The sequence below is a fragment of the Lutra lutra genome, chromosome 7 (genome assembly GCF_902655055.1).
Source record: "Lutra lutra chromosome 7, mLutLut1.2, whole genome shotgun sequence".
Classification (NCBI taxonomy): domain Eukaryota; kingdom Metazoa; phylum Chordata; class Mammalia; order Carnivora; family Mustelidae; genus Lutra; species Lutra lutra.
The window spans coordinates 5,068,307-5,083,379 of NC_062284.1; the positions used below are offsets into that span (position 1 = coordinate 5,068,307).

The 15,073-nt window shown below is 42.6% G+C and overlaps 1 protein-coding gene across 3 annotated transcripts in view; it reads left to right on the forward strand.

Moving 5' to 3' along the window:
• Positions 1 to 15,073, forward strand: part of BLM (BLM RecQ like helicase) — a 91,229-nt gene that overhangs the window by 67,551 nt on the left and 8,605 nt on the right. For 2 of the 3 annotated variants that reach the window (XM_047735604.1, XM_047735606.1), the window contains exons 16-19: positions 2,262 to 2,452; positions 6,393 to 6,540; positions 14,033 to 14,232; positions 14,732 to 14,924. In XM_047735604.1, the coding sequence (XP_047591560.1) occupies positions 2,262 to 2,452; positions 6,393 to 6,540; positions 14,033 to 14,232; positions 14,732 to 14,924 (732 nt within the window). The remainder of the gene's footprint in view (positions 1 to 2,261; positions 2,453 to 6,392; positions 6,541 to 14,032; positions 14,233 to 14,731; positions 14,925 to 15,073) is intronic. The other variant, XM_047735607.1, reaches the window with a different exon arrangement.

Here is a 15,073-nt window from a genome sequence, read left to right on the forward strand (position 1 = left end):
CCCCCATATATCCCTCTCCTCCCTCAGCCGTCCACTCGCCCATCAGAGAGAAGCAATATCCTGTATTAGGTGTTTATCCCTGCCAAATGCATATATTTTGCCATTTGTGCTTGGGATTATATTATATGTAGACATATAGTTTGTTTTCAGTCTACACTAGGATGTAATTAAGAATCCGACTGATATGTGTAGTTCGACTGCATAGCATTCCATGTCCGTTTACCCAGTCCTCTTGGACGAGAGACCTTGACTGTTTGCTGTTCTGTGCGGTTATCAGAAGCGCGGTGCTGAGCACCTGTTGCACATATCTTTGGGCATTTGTGCCGCTGTCTATCTAGGATAAATTTCCGGACCTAGACTTGCCAGGTTAAAGTGAATTCATATTATAGAATCTTATTGTGCCCTTTGCCCATTTTTCTACTAAGTCGTGATAGTTAAGTACATTTCCTAAATAAATTTGCTATTTTGAGACCACTTCAGAATGGATCCTGCCACAGGCACTGTACATGGGGTATGACACTTAACCAGGCACTGTGCCGAATATCCGATGACCTTTTGTGCCCGTCATCCCTGGTTTTCAAGATGGCGTTCACCCCATGGTGAAAGGGAGTTTCTTTAAGGTTTTGTAACTTGCCTCCAAGAGCGCTGATGAGCAGCAGTAGTGGTAGGACTGGGGGGCCAGGGGGAGTGCGGATCCGGGGTAGATAGATGACGTTGTTTAGCACCTACTGTATGCACTGTCTTAACTGCTTGATTACATCCCTTCATCCAGTCTTCACAACAGGCCTCACAGGTACTACTGTTACTGTCCTCATTTTACACAGGAGCACAGCAGATGTAGAGCCAGTAGGTCACGGAGCCCTGATGGGGCCCAGGTCTGTCTAACCTCCAAAGCCCATGTCCCTTGCACTCTACTAAGATGATTCTCAGTGAGAGCGCCTGGATGGCTCAGTTAAGCCTCTGCCTTCAGCTCAGGTCATGGTCCCAAGGGTCCTGGGATTGAGCCCCAAATCGGGCTCCTTGCTCAGCGGGGAGTCTGCTGCTCAATTAGACCCTGCCTTTCTCCCTCTCATGCTCACGCACACGTGCTCTTTCTCTCTCTCTCTCTCAAATAAATCTTAAAAAATATAATAATAAAGATGATTTTCAGTGAAAAAAGTGAGACTTTAAAACTTAGTGTGACATGGGGCACCTGGGTGGCTCAGTCATTAAGCGTCTGTCTTCGGCTCAGGTCATGATCCCAAGGTCCTGGGATCAAGCCCCGAATCGGGCTCCCCGCTCAGCGGGAGGCCTGCTTCTCCCTCTCTCACTCCCCCTGCTTGTGTTCCCTCTCTCACTGTGTCTCTTTCTGTCAAATAAAGTCTTCAAAAAAAAACACAACAACTTAGCATGACCATTTGTGTTTTTAAACAGAGCCTATATTAAGTTAGATCCAAATAATTCAATAAGCATTTAAGTTTTAAACACTTAGCAACATAAAAAAAAGGAATACTCACAAAATAGAAAAAAATTTTATTTTCAATTTTTAACGAACCTCAGATTGCTTACAAACGGAAAGTATGTGCATGTGATTCTCAAACCTTGAAATTAGATTAGACACTGCCACCCTTATTTCCTGTTTCACATGGATTTTTCTGGAGGTTCTTGTATTTATCACAGCAACTGCCAAAACTTCAGTTTCACAGAGATGGCATTGGAAGGAGTATAGGCAGCATGACCTCAGAGTGGCAGTTTGTATGGTGTTCAAATATTGCTGTGTTTCCCTTAAATTTAAAATACCCTGCCAGCACCCCCATGAGTTCACTGCAGCACCCCGGGGCTCCTTGGCACGTGGCTTTGGAACCGCTGCCATAACTGCTCTGATCCCAGGCACCGGGCGGGGGGGTGGGCTCCTGGCCCACTGCCATGGTTGCTTTGCTCTGCTGACTTCGAACGTCCAGCTGAGCCGGCGTGCTTATCTGATAAATACAGTAAATTTGATTCACATCTTCATCATTGGGAATCATGAAGATTCGGAAAATTTTTTCAGCTACTCCTGGTGACAGTCTTCATTTATTCCTATAAAACTAAAAATATGAGGGATAAACATAAATACACGATTTGTCATAATATAGAATGATGTCGTATGATATATGGTGCTATTAGTAATTTTATTTCAATTAGTATTTAAAGTTATATGAATCTATTCCAAATATTTCTGTGTTATTTTCTTGTTTTCCTACTCTAATAAGTATTTTTATTTTGTTCTTTACCTTTTTTAGTGGAAAAAGATGGAAACCATCATACCAGAGAGACTCACTTCAATAATTTGTACAGTATGGTGCATTACTGTGAAAATATAACAGAATGCAGGAGAATACAGCTTTTGGCTTACTTTGGTGAAAATGGATTTAATCCTGATTTTTGTAAGAAATACCCAGATGTTTCTTGTGATAACTGCTGCAAAACAAAGGTAAAATAAGAAAGTTTTAAGTTCCTTGTGATTCAGGAAATTGCCAAGACTTTAATTTGGCAAAGTTAGATACAAGTTAGGTTACCTTAAGTGGGCCCTCGGGGACTAAATCAGGGAAAGGTGGCTTCCTCCCCATGGTAATTTGGAATAGAAACATTTAATAGTAATTCTGTGGAATAGCTTTTGAATTAGAAGCCTATAAAAAATACCCTGGACCCATCCCAAATATTGAGGTTATATATGTGTACAATAGGATATTTTAGAAGTATCATTCATCTGTAAATATCCAAAAAGATCCAACATGGGCAGGAGAATATTTAGATTCAAATCCCAATATATATTTGAAGTTCTTATTCTGAAGAATTATAATAACTATATAACTATATATATATATATATATATAAAACACATAATATACTATGTGTTTGAATCAGGTCAATTACGTTATACTATAAATTGGTTGTTTAAAAACTATGAAGAATTGGGGCGCCTGGCTCAGTGGGTTAAAGCCTCTGCCTTCGGCTCAGGTCATGATCCCAGGGTCCTGGGATCGAGCCCCGAATCGGGCTCTCGACTCGGCGGGGAGCCTGCTTCCTCCTCTCTCTCTGCCTGCCTCTCTGCCTACTTGTGATCTCTGTCAAATAAATAAATAAAATCCTTAAAAAAAAAAAAAAACTGTGAAGAAATAATGGCAATTTGTCTGCCCTAAAAATAACCATGAGAAGTTAAATTCAGTCATTAGGTACTTAATTTTACCTCTCATGGTAATTCTGTGTTCTAATGTCTCCGTCCTTTACAGTTTACAGAGTATTTTCATATTCGATACATTATTTGAAATGTCTGTGCAAGTTACTGGGGACTCACAAAAGAGCAGCCTGTTCATAAACTGGACGGGGACAGACACGGCGCTGATGAGCGCAGTCACAGAGGTCACGTGATGAGCACAGTCACAGACGTCTGCGGCACTAGGCAACGCAAAGGGTTGGGTCTGCGGATTCGTAGCCGGTGCTACTTGGACGTTGCTGATCAGTATCCGTTCTTGTTTAACAAACGTTTCTTGAGTGCCTGCTGTGTGGCAGGCTCTGTTCTAGGAGATTGGGATGCATCCCTGAACAGAATAAAAAGATCCCTGCCCTTGTGGGCTTACATTCCCACGGAGGGAGGCTGAGTACGGACAGTGTAAGGGCACGGGAAGCACAGCGGTGTGGGAGCCTGGCGCAGTGAGTGGGATGCCGGGAGCAGGACCAGGTGTGCTGGCCCCGGGGAAGTCTCCTCACAGAGATGCAGCCTGCCTGAGCCACGGACACCTGAAAAGGGACTTAGCTGAGCCATTCCCTGGACATGGGCATTCTTGGCTCCCAGATGTGGGGGGCATGCCTGTGCATTTGAGGGATAGCAAAGGGAGCCCGTGTGGCCGAGCAGGGCTAAAAGTCAGTTGGGGGAAAGGAAGTGGCCGGCCAGAGCCGCAGCTGGAGGGGTGGTGTGACTGACCCTCGGCAACAAGGCTTGGGGATAGCCGTTTGGCAGGCCAGATCAGTTCAGTCTGGGGTGTTTTGAGTTAGATAAATCTGTTAGTTTTTTCAGAAATTCTGAAAAGGGGCTTGTGGTACCTACCAGTTCGGGAGTGGTTGGCATGCAGATGGTATCCATAAGAGCAGATGAAATCTTCGTGAGTATAAGGTTAGACCAAAGAAAAGAAAACCGAGTGACCGAGTTCCAGGACATTAAGAGATTAAGGAGAAGAGGAGGGACTAGGAAAGGAGACCAAGAAAGAATTAGCAAGGTAAGGGGAAGATCAGAAATCCGTACAGGAAGCGTTTCAGGGAGGAGGGAGTGCTCATGGCTCCAGTGCTGCCACTAAGCTGAGTAGGGAAGGAGCCCAGAAGACACCACTGGCTTCAGCAGGAAGCGTGGATGGAGTTGTCTGACAGGTCCAATAGAGAGGGACAAACCTGCAGGCTTTCATATATATATGAATATACAGAACTTTTTCAAGTTTTGCTTCAAGGATGATCAGAGAAGTGTAACAGCAGCTGGCGGGGAGGGGGAGTCAGGAAAAGACAGGAGAAGTAACATCTGTTAGTGCTGGTAGGAACGCACCTGCAGAGGATGGAAAGCTGATGTGTAAGGGATGGGGAGAGCCGCTGAAGCAACGTCCTTGGATAGGCAGGGGCGGTGGGGAGAGGGATCTAGTGTGCGAGTCTGGAGATTGCCTTCAGGCAGGAACCGAGAGAGTTCTTCTCTAAGCACGAGGACGGAGAGGACTGTGGACGTTTGCTGGTGATAGGTGTGAGGGAAGTTTGCGAAAGCTCTCTTGTGGTTGTTTCAGGTTTCCCAGTGAAGTAGCAGGCCAGGTTGTCAGCTGACAGTCAGGACGAGAGCGGGAACTGAAGAGAAAGGAGAAAGTGAAGTAGTCGGGTCATCTGGGACAGCGGTCAGCAAACCTTATCTAAAGGGCCAGAGTGCATAGTTAGGCTTCGGGGGCCTTAGAATCACGAGCTCTGTCTCAAGTACTCAACTCTGCTCTTTTAGCCCAAAAGCAGACATAAACAATAACTACATCGATTTTCCATGGCTGTGTTCCAGTACAATTTGACGTACAGAAACAGGCATCCAGCTCATGAGCCATAGGGTGCTGACTCCTGTCTAGGACGGAGGAGTGCGAGACCAAGGATGTGTGATGATTACCCGGCCGCTTGGAGGGCCCACTTGAGGTCTGTGACCATTTGTTGAAAGTACACACTTTCAGCATGGTTGTTTGTGTCTCCAGCCAAGGTCAGCTGCCAAGGTTTAGGCACAGAGTGGTGAAGAGTTGAATCTTGAGTGTATCATCAAGCAATGAATGGGATGAATGGACCTAAGGGCAAAGCTGAAGGCCCATGAGAGGTAGTATTGTAATGAGGGGCTGTGGAATCCAAGCTGACTTAGGGGAGCATCCAAGGATGGGAATGAGAAGATAGGAAGGCCCACTGGGCTGTTGGAATCAGAATATACAAGATGGCATGAAGGGGCATTCAGAGAATGAAGGGGATGCTGATTTTAGTGAGTCCAAGGTGGTAGGTGTGATCAAGGGAGTGGCTGGCATATGTGGAAGATGGGGTTACTGGGGGAGAGGAGATCAAGATGCCAGAGGCCAAGATGGGAGGATCATCTGTCCCCTGAGTCACCAAGAATTAGGGCAGGGATGGTGTCGGAGAGAATGACAGAGCACTGTTTCATGATGGTTCTGGATAGAGTCTCAGAGTCACTACCAGCTGTTAGGATAAGACAGGAAACCTGTGAGTCTTGAGGTTGTGGGATTATAGCAGAAGAACAAGGGTTAGACCGTGAGGAGGCTACGTAGATGGAGGCCAGAAGCATAATGCTGCTTTTTAGAACAGTGGCTGGTTAGTATTGCTAGTTTGGAGATCTAGGCTAAAAGAAAGCAGACAGATCATACAGTAATGGGGGCTTTAAAAAGTAAGCAGAGTTTGCAGACCAGTGAGGAGAAGGAAAAAGGAAACTAACAGGAGATCATTAAAAGGGTTGACTGTGACACCCCATAAGCGATCAAGCCCCATAAGCGGTCAGAACTCCCAGATTTGCATGGTTGGACAGTGTTTTTATCCCAGGAATCACCATCCAAGTAAGAGAGCACTGATCTAGAGGGTGTGAAGGGCTTGAAAAGGGAGAAAGGATATTCCTCCCCACAGCATGCTGTTGGGCAATTGAAAGACTGAGATGTATGTCTGTAACCCAATAATGACATAGATGTGGTCGTGCTAATGTCCTAGACACAATGTTAACGTAAGAGCTTAGAATAGAAAGAACATCTGAAGTTTGGGTTTGGATCTTGGTTTTGGTCTGGAAATGGTTTGTTATGAGACTATCGTAGTATGAAACCCTAGTGATCTCAGTATCATCTTAATTACAGCAGAAGGTAATCTCTTCTTACTCACAGGATTATAAGACAAGAGATGTGACCGATGATGTAAAAAATATTGTAAGATTTGTTCAAGAACATAGTTCATCACAAGGAACAAGAAATAAAAACCACATAGGTCCTTCTGGGAGATTTACTATGAACATGCTGGTCGACATTTTCTTGGGTAAGTCATCTTTTTTATTGTTTGAGTTATAGTAATTAAAATTGAACATCTAGAGGCACCTGGGTGGCTCAGTCTGTTAAGCATCTGCCTTTGGCTCAGGTCACAATCCCAGAGTCCTGGGATTGAGCCCCGCATCAGGCTCCCTGCTCAGCGGGGAGCCTGCTTCTACCTCTTCCTCTGCCTGCCATTCTGTCTGCCTGTGCTCTCTCTCTCTCTCCCTCTCTCTCTGACAAATAAATAAAATCTTAAAAAAAAAAAATAATAAAAAAATAAAATTGAACATCTAAAGAATTTATCACAAGTACATAGAAAAAATCTCTCTTGCCTGTCTTCTTATAGAAATTAAAGATTTCAGAATAAAACTTTTTCGAGTAATGAAAGAAAGTTAACTTTAATGAATTATACCAATTGTTTGTATAGAACTTATATGTTCCTAAGGTGAGGTTTTCACATTCAGAAAAGCAAATAATGGGGCACAATGGATGAAGGGGATTAAGAGGTACAAACTTACAGTTATAAAATGAATATGTCATGGGAATGAGAAGGACAGGATAGGAAATGTCATCAGTGACATTGTGATAACATGACTGCTGAGCATACATAACGTACAGAATTGTTGAATCACTGTGTTGTACACCTGAAACTGATGAAATATTGTATGTCAACTATACGACTATAAAGATAATAGTAATAATAAATACAAAGAAAATATTAAAGCATATACAATTTCATTGGAATGAGTGAAATATAACTTGCTTGGAAAATTACCTGTTGAGGGGCGCCTGGGTGGCTCAGTGGGTTAAAGCCTCTGCCTTCGGCTCGGGTCATAATCCCAGGGTCCTGGGATCGAGCCCCGCATCGGGTTCTCTGCTCAGCGGGGAGCCAGCAGGCTCCCTCTCCCTCTCTCTCCCTCTCTCTCTTTGCCTGCCTTTCTGCCAGCTTGTGGTCTCTGTCTGTCAAATAGATAAATAAAATCTTTAAAAAAAAAATAAAAAAGAAAATTACCTGTTAAGTGACTTCCAGGTCCAGATGGCAGCTTGGGCAAAAGGATACCTTCTTCTTTGTTTGTTAGAGGCCCTATTTAAATAATAGGAAACAAAATGGGGATTCACTTCATTGAGGCATAGAGAACCAGAGAGAGACATCACCAGATTCAAGATATTTCAAATCTTTTAGGAAATAGAAACATGGTGACAAGTGGAATGAAATACAATAAGACACCTGCAGAATGAATGTAGAGTGAGAATCATGGCGGGGGCGCGGTGCTTGACCAGGCAGGACTGCGTTATCAGGCCTCAGAGTGAGTCTACAGGTCCAGGGGATAGGAGTGAAGAAAGCAGGGGAGCCAGAAATAGGAGGAAAGAACTACATCAAATGCCAGCCTGGAATTGACTCTAGAACAAAAATGAACGCTGTGAGGAATAGACTGGCAGCTGAGTTAGGGGCCAGAACCCCTAAGTAGCATTTGGGGACCACCTAGCCCACCCACTCACCCTAAAGCAAACCTGAATATTCCCATTCAGGGGAGGAATTTGAGGGGAAATAGAGAGAAAATAACAGAGGAAGAGCACCTGGGTGGCTCAGTCAGTTAAGCATCTGACTCTTGGTTTCGGTTCAGGTCATGAATTCAGGGTCATGAGATTGAGCCCCGTGTCGGGCTCTGAGCTCAGTGGGGAGTCTGCGTGAGATTCTCTCTCCCTTTGTTCCTCCCCACCGTGCACTCATACTTCTCTCTCTCCCAAATAAGTAAATAAAATCTTTAAAAAACATTTTTTTTAAATAACAGAGGAAATCCACCTTAAAAGTTTAACCTGATCCCTGAAGGTTAAGTACAACTCGACAACCAAGAGAAACCAAGTAAATATTTGACCCTGGGGATAAAGAAAATTTAGAAAGTAAGCAGTAGCTTTAGGAGGCATAGAGGAGAAACTCCTAATTTAGAATCTTCACCAAGACTTCAGTAACAATAGAATGTTACCGAAAAGAAACAAAGGATGAGAAAGAACTATTAAAATTTTTATTTATTCATCTCTTTAATTTTTTATTTTTAAGTAATTTCTGCATCCAACATGGGGCTCAAACTCACAACCCTGAGATCAGGAGTCACAGGCTCCTCCGACTAAGCCAGTCAGGCGTTCCAAGAGCTGTTAAAAATTTTAAATGATTGGAGCACCTCCGTGGCTCAGTCGGTTAACTATCCTCCTTCAGTTTAGGTCATGATCCCAGGGTCCTGGGTTTGAGCCCCATATCGGGCTCCTTGCTCAGTGGGGAGCCTGCTGCTCCCTCTCCCTCTGCCTCACTTCCTGGTTTGTGCTCTCTCTCTCTCTCAAATAAATAAATAGAATCTTTAAAAAAAAATTTTGTTTAATGATTGACAAAGTAAGTTTAGTGGAAATGTTGAAAGGTAATGTCAGTTTTCTAAGACCTGAGCAAAAAGATATATGGAAAATATAAGGAAAAATATAGGTTAGTTCTTAGGAGATGTGAAATCTGACAAAATTTTTGAATTAGAAAATAAAGAGATGGAGTTATCAAATCAGTGATAAGAGAAAATTTCTCTGAGTGAAAGAGAAAAAGACCTTCAGATTAAAACGTCCACTGAATGCCGAAGGAGATGCTTTATGAGATTTGAGAATAACAAGAATAAAATGAAGTTGGGGAGGAAAAACACTTCCTCCATCCTGTTAGATTTAGTGGTTGGGGGCCTGTGAGTTAAACTGACAAAACACAGATTTCATAAAAATGTGACTAAAAGGGCCAATTAAAATTGAGGCTTATATACCATGTCAATAATGGAAACGGAGGGGGAGAAGAACACTTATGGGAAAACAAATGGTTTTTTAGAAAGATAAGGGCCCTTAGGAGAATAGATGAGAGGGAGATAGGATAGTTTTGTTACAGTGTTTAGGAATGGTATGGAGACTTCTCATCTCCGATGATAAGTAAGAATCAGTCTTCTTCGGTTGCTCCCAGGGAGAGAATTTATGACAATTGGTGTGGGGGGGGGGGGGTTGGGGGAGGTCTGCTTTTTTATTGCAGATAAGAGGTTTCAGGAACTCAAATGCCTTCTGCTCAAAATAATTTTTATGCCACAGTGGCATATTCTGGACCCCTTCCGAGATAATCCTGAAAACTTTGGAAAAAAGAAACCAAAGCCAGACCTGTGATTAATATCAGTGACTAGAGCCCAGAAGGCAAAGAAAGTGATACCATAAACGGAGGAGCTGACCCATGGGTCCAGGGAGAAGGAGGCCCGGATCCAGGGGTATGCAGCAGGTCCAGTAAGCAGTCTGTGCAGGTTTTAACAAAGTCAAGAAAAACAGGTCCCAAGCAATGTGAGAAGGAATAAGAAATGAATTTTTTTTATGACAGTAAAGAATGCAAATGTTAATTCTCAACAGAAGGAGAAAGGCATTTAGAAATTCCATGGGAAAGATTATACAAAGAGAGCCAAGGTCAAATGTAAAACAAGGGAAGTTGTTATACAATTTTGAGTAATTGATAAGCATCCGAAAGCAATCCAGTCGTCTGGGTGCGGTAGACATTCTCTTGAGGGTTACACAGGAATCAGGACCTTCTAAATAGGGAAGGAAATGTATCATAAACACTGCTGACAAACTGCAACAGTTACAGGCAACCTTATGGACTGAAATACGTTTAGGGAACAAGACAAGATGTGTTCATCTTAATGATGTAAAAATAAAGGTACAATAAACAAAAGGGGGAGCACTCGGAAGGCTTGGGGGTGCTAATAACCTCTTATGTAAAAGGTAGAGAGGAACCAGAAGTTCTGTCTAAAGTTACAAAATAGGGTCATCTGGGTGGAGCATCTACCTTTGGCTTGGGTCATGATCCCAGGGTCCTGGGATCGAGCCCTGTATCAAGCTCCTTGCTTGGAAGGGAGCCTACTTCCCCCTCTCCCTCTGCTTGCCACTTCCCCTGTTTGTGCTCTCTCTCTCTTTCTCTGTCAGATAAATAAAATCTTTTAAAAATAAATAAAAATAAAGTTACAAAATCATCAGTTGATTAACCCATATTATATAACTAGCCAAGTTTGGGTCGAGGTGAAGTGTAGGGAGTAGTGTCAATGAGATGAAGCCTCATCTTTCATAGCGGGGTAGGGGGTCATGGGTAAATGGCAGGCAGTAGAGCTGGCTGGGGGAGTGACAGCAAGGGTTTGCGTTCCTTGTGGAGGTGGCCACGGGAAGAGCTGAAAACAAAAGCTATTTAAAACAGGACTCTGGGTGCGCCTGGGTGGCTCAGTGGGTTAAGCCTCTGCCTTCGGCTCAGGTCATGATCTCAGGGTCCTGGGATCGAGCCCCGCATCCGGCTCCCTGCTCGGCAGTGAGCCTGCTTCCTCCTCTCTCTGCCTGCCTCTCTGCCTACTTGTGATCTCTCTCTCTCTGTCAAATGAATAAATTAAAAAAATATTTAAAATAAATAAATAAATAAATAAATAAATAAAAAAAACTGGACTCTGGGGATGCCTGGGTGACCCAGTAGCTAAGCGTCTGCCTTTGGCTCAGGTCTTGATCCCAGCGTCCTGGGATCAAGTCCCGTGTGTGGCTTCTTGCTCAGGGGGGAGCCTGCTTCTCCCTCTGCCTACCACTCCCCTGCTTGTGCTCTCTTTCTCTCTCTCTCTCTTTCACAAATAAAATCTTTAAAAAAAAAAACAAAAACAAAAACAAAACAGAACTCTGCCAGGGTGCCTGGCTGGCTCAGCTGGTTAGGCACATGACTCTTTGTTTCCGTTCAGGTCCTGATCTCAGGGCCCTGAGATGAGCTCCTGAGTCTGCTAGGGAGTCTTTCCTTCTTGCTTTCCATCCCCCTCTGCTTCTCCCCACGCTTTTGGCCTTGCCTGCGCACCATGCTCATGTGCTCGCTCTCTCTCTCTCTCTCAAATAAATAAAATCTTAAAAAAAAAAATTACTGCCTTTGGGCACCCAACTGGCTCAATAGGGAAGAGCACAACTCATATATTCATATATAGATAGATATAGATTGATATATTTTTTAAGGTTTTATTTGACAGAGAAGAGAGAGTACAAGCAGGGAAGCAGCAGGCAGAGTGAGAAGCAGGCTCCCCACAGAGGAGGGATCCCAATGTGGGGCTCAGTCCCAGGACCCTGGGATCATGACCTAAGCCGAAATTGGACACTTAACCCGCTGAGCCACCCAGGCACCCCAGGAAGAGCACAACTCTGGATCTCAGGGTCATGAGTTCAAGCCCCACATTGGGGCTTGAGATTACTAAAAATTAAAATTAAAAAAAAAAAACAAAAAACATGATTGCTTTCCAGAAGAGTGGAGGATGGGGGAGGGAAGAAGGATGGGACAGAGGAATGTTGGTTTTCATCCTAAACCTTTCTGTACTACATTTTATTTTTCCCATGTACATGCCTTTTTTTAATTTAAAAAATAGATAAAGCAATTAATAGGTGCATTTCTTTTTTAAAACATTAATAGCCTAGACTGGTGTAGGAATGTGGTTTACTCAGTTCCTCAACTCTTCCTTCTGGATCTGCTCTTTCCTCCAGGCAAAAGCAACTGTTAGTGTTGGCCTTCCCTTTCTGAATTTTTTTTTTTTTAAGATTTTATCAGAGAGAGAGAGAGCATGAGCATGAGCTGAGGAGGGGCAGAGGGAGAGGGAGAAGCAGGCTCCCAGCAAGGTGTCCAACTCTGGCCAACTCCGGGCTCCATCCCAGGACCCGGGATCATAACCTGAGCCAAAGGCAGACACTCAACCAACTGAGCCACCAGGGCGTTTTGTTTTGTTTTGCTTTTAGGATTGTATTTATTTGAGAGAGACAGCATGAGCCGGGGGAGGGACAAAGAGAGAGGGAGAAGCAAACTCCCTGCTGAGCACAAAACCCATGTGAGGCTGGATCCCAGGACTCCCCAGGACCCTGAGATCATGACCTGAGATGAAGGCAGACACTTACCTGACTGAGCCACCCAGGCGCCCCCCCGTCTGGATTCTTGCCTTTGAGTTTGGACCTCTTTCAGGGTCAGGAGGAACAAAGGGTTGCAGATAAAATAATGTATTATAAGAGTGATGCGTGATCACTCCACATTGCAATATGTAGAAAATACAAGTAACTCCAGAAAAAAGCGCTAATATTTTAATGTGTATTTATTCACAATCACATATTTATCGTACTGTACATATAATTTATATCATTTCTACATAACAAGATACAAGCATTATTTAACTTTTTTATTCTAGCTTTTAGTAATTTATATTTTATCATATTGATGAGCTGTATTTAGTCTTATTTAAGGACATGTTTTTCTGTTACACATGATGATGTGATAAATAGCCTTTTAAATACACCTTCAGCTGCACCTGTGATTGCTCGTTTCATGTAGATTCCCAGGAAGATTACTGAATCAAACATTGTTCTGGCATACCTAGTTCCTCACTAGCTCTTTCATGTTAAGAAGATTGTGTTTAGCTTTTTTTTTTTTACATTTATTTGTTTGTTTGTTTGTTTATTTATTTTAGTGATCTTTACAACCAGTTTGGGGCTCAAACTCACAAGCAGCTCCCCCCCACACACATGCACTTTTTTTTTTGTTTATTTATTTTTCCAGCTTTCTTAGTTACTGCCAGCTCTAGGGCTGGTCCTGTGATGGGACGTTTCAGGGATTCAAACCACTTGAAGGAAGGAAACCTTGAATCATGGGGCATAGATGACCAGAAGCCATCTGACATTTACAATAATGTAATTATTTGGAACTCTTAAAATAGAACTAAAGCTTTACAGAGTAACTGTTAATTCCGATTATAATCAGCGTCAAGAGGCTTCTTAAGTAGATTGCTGTAATGAAGTTATGTTTACAATGAAGACATTAATAATTACAGCAGATTGGATAGGAGACCAGATATCCAGGCCAGTGCGGTGCTTTCAGCCAGTAGGAAGAGGAAGGAAGGAGGGCAGTCTCCTGGAGTGATGTGTTTTTGTCTTACACTCTATCAAGGCTTCTCCCGTGAGGGTCACAGAAAGTATGGGCTTAAATAATTGGACTGCACACAAGTGTTACTTTCAGTACAGGACCAGAGATAGCATTTGTGAAAATGTCCAAATTTTTCCGTAAGGAGATCAGTAATGCACCATTATCCTAATGTAGCACAGAGTTACGAAGTGCTTTGAGTTTATGTAACCCTCTCTGATTTCTTTGCTCTAATGTAATTTTAGAAATTGTAAGTGCAACATCCTAAAATGATAAGCTTTATTTTGCTGCTGTTTTTGTTCAATGTGTGTTATAAAAAGATGAGGAAAAGTATATATAACCATAGAAATTTTAGAGTTCTACTCAGATATTCTCACTTTATGGAAATGGGTATGTTTGTGCCATGGGTTTTCCTGTGGCACAGATTATCCACTCCATTTATCCAGACCTGTCCATAAATGACTTTTTCAGCCTCTCCTACTGGAGGCTTCTGACGTACCTACATTTACTAATCTAACTCCTTGGGCCTTCTTACCAGGGAGTAAGAGTGCAAAAATTCAGTCGGGGATATTTGGAAAGGGATCTACTTATTCACGACACAATGCTGAAAGACTTTTTAAAAAATTGATACTTGACAAGATTTTGGATGAAGACTTATATATCAATGCCAATGACCAACCTATTGCCTATGTGATGCCAGGAAATAAAGCCCAAACTGTCCTAAATGGGCATTTAAAGGTAGGATATTTTAAATGTTTATTTTATTTAATTATCTTACAGTGAGTAGGCAAAAATATATTACTGCAAATTAGAGGGTCTTCTCCAAAGCTTATGGATACTGAATTTATATATACTGTCCTACATGAATGTACTCTGTTCCTCTTAATTTGGAAAGAGCTTAAAATCGAACCCAAGTAATTAGTACCTGTCAGAGCAAATTCCGTCGGGTCGTCCGGTCTCTGAATCATCATACGTTGATTAGGTAAACATTTATCAGAAGCTGGTCTGTGCCAGGCACTGGGGATGGAAAGATGAGGAATCCACAGCCCCTGTTACTGAGGCGTTTGCTATAGCTGCTTGGCATAACAGAAATACCAAAAAAAAAAAAGAAAAGAAAAGAAAGAAAGAAAAGAAACCCAAAAAATCCATGCAAATGCAAGTAAGAATTAAATGAAGCTTTTATTTGGATACAAGTGCGCGTGTACCCACTCCTGCGATCACTTTCTCTCTTACAAAGGTAGACTTTATGGAAACAGAAAATTCCACCAGTGTGAAAAAACAGAAAGCTTTAGAGGCAAAGATATCTCAAAGGGAAGAGGTGGTGAAGAAGTGTCTTGGAGAACTGACCGAAGTCTGCAAATCTCTGGGAAAAGTTTTTGGTGTCCACTACTTTAATATCTTTAATACTGTCACTCTCAAGAAGCTTGCAGGTACGTATGGTCTTCTGTTACGTGGCATGAATTAATAAGCCAAAAGTTAATCTGGCTAAGGAACTTTTTAAGAGCATCGATCTAGCTCAGTTTATTTTCATTATTTTTATTTAATTTCTAAATTGAAAGCTCAAAGAAGCAACTTAAAC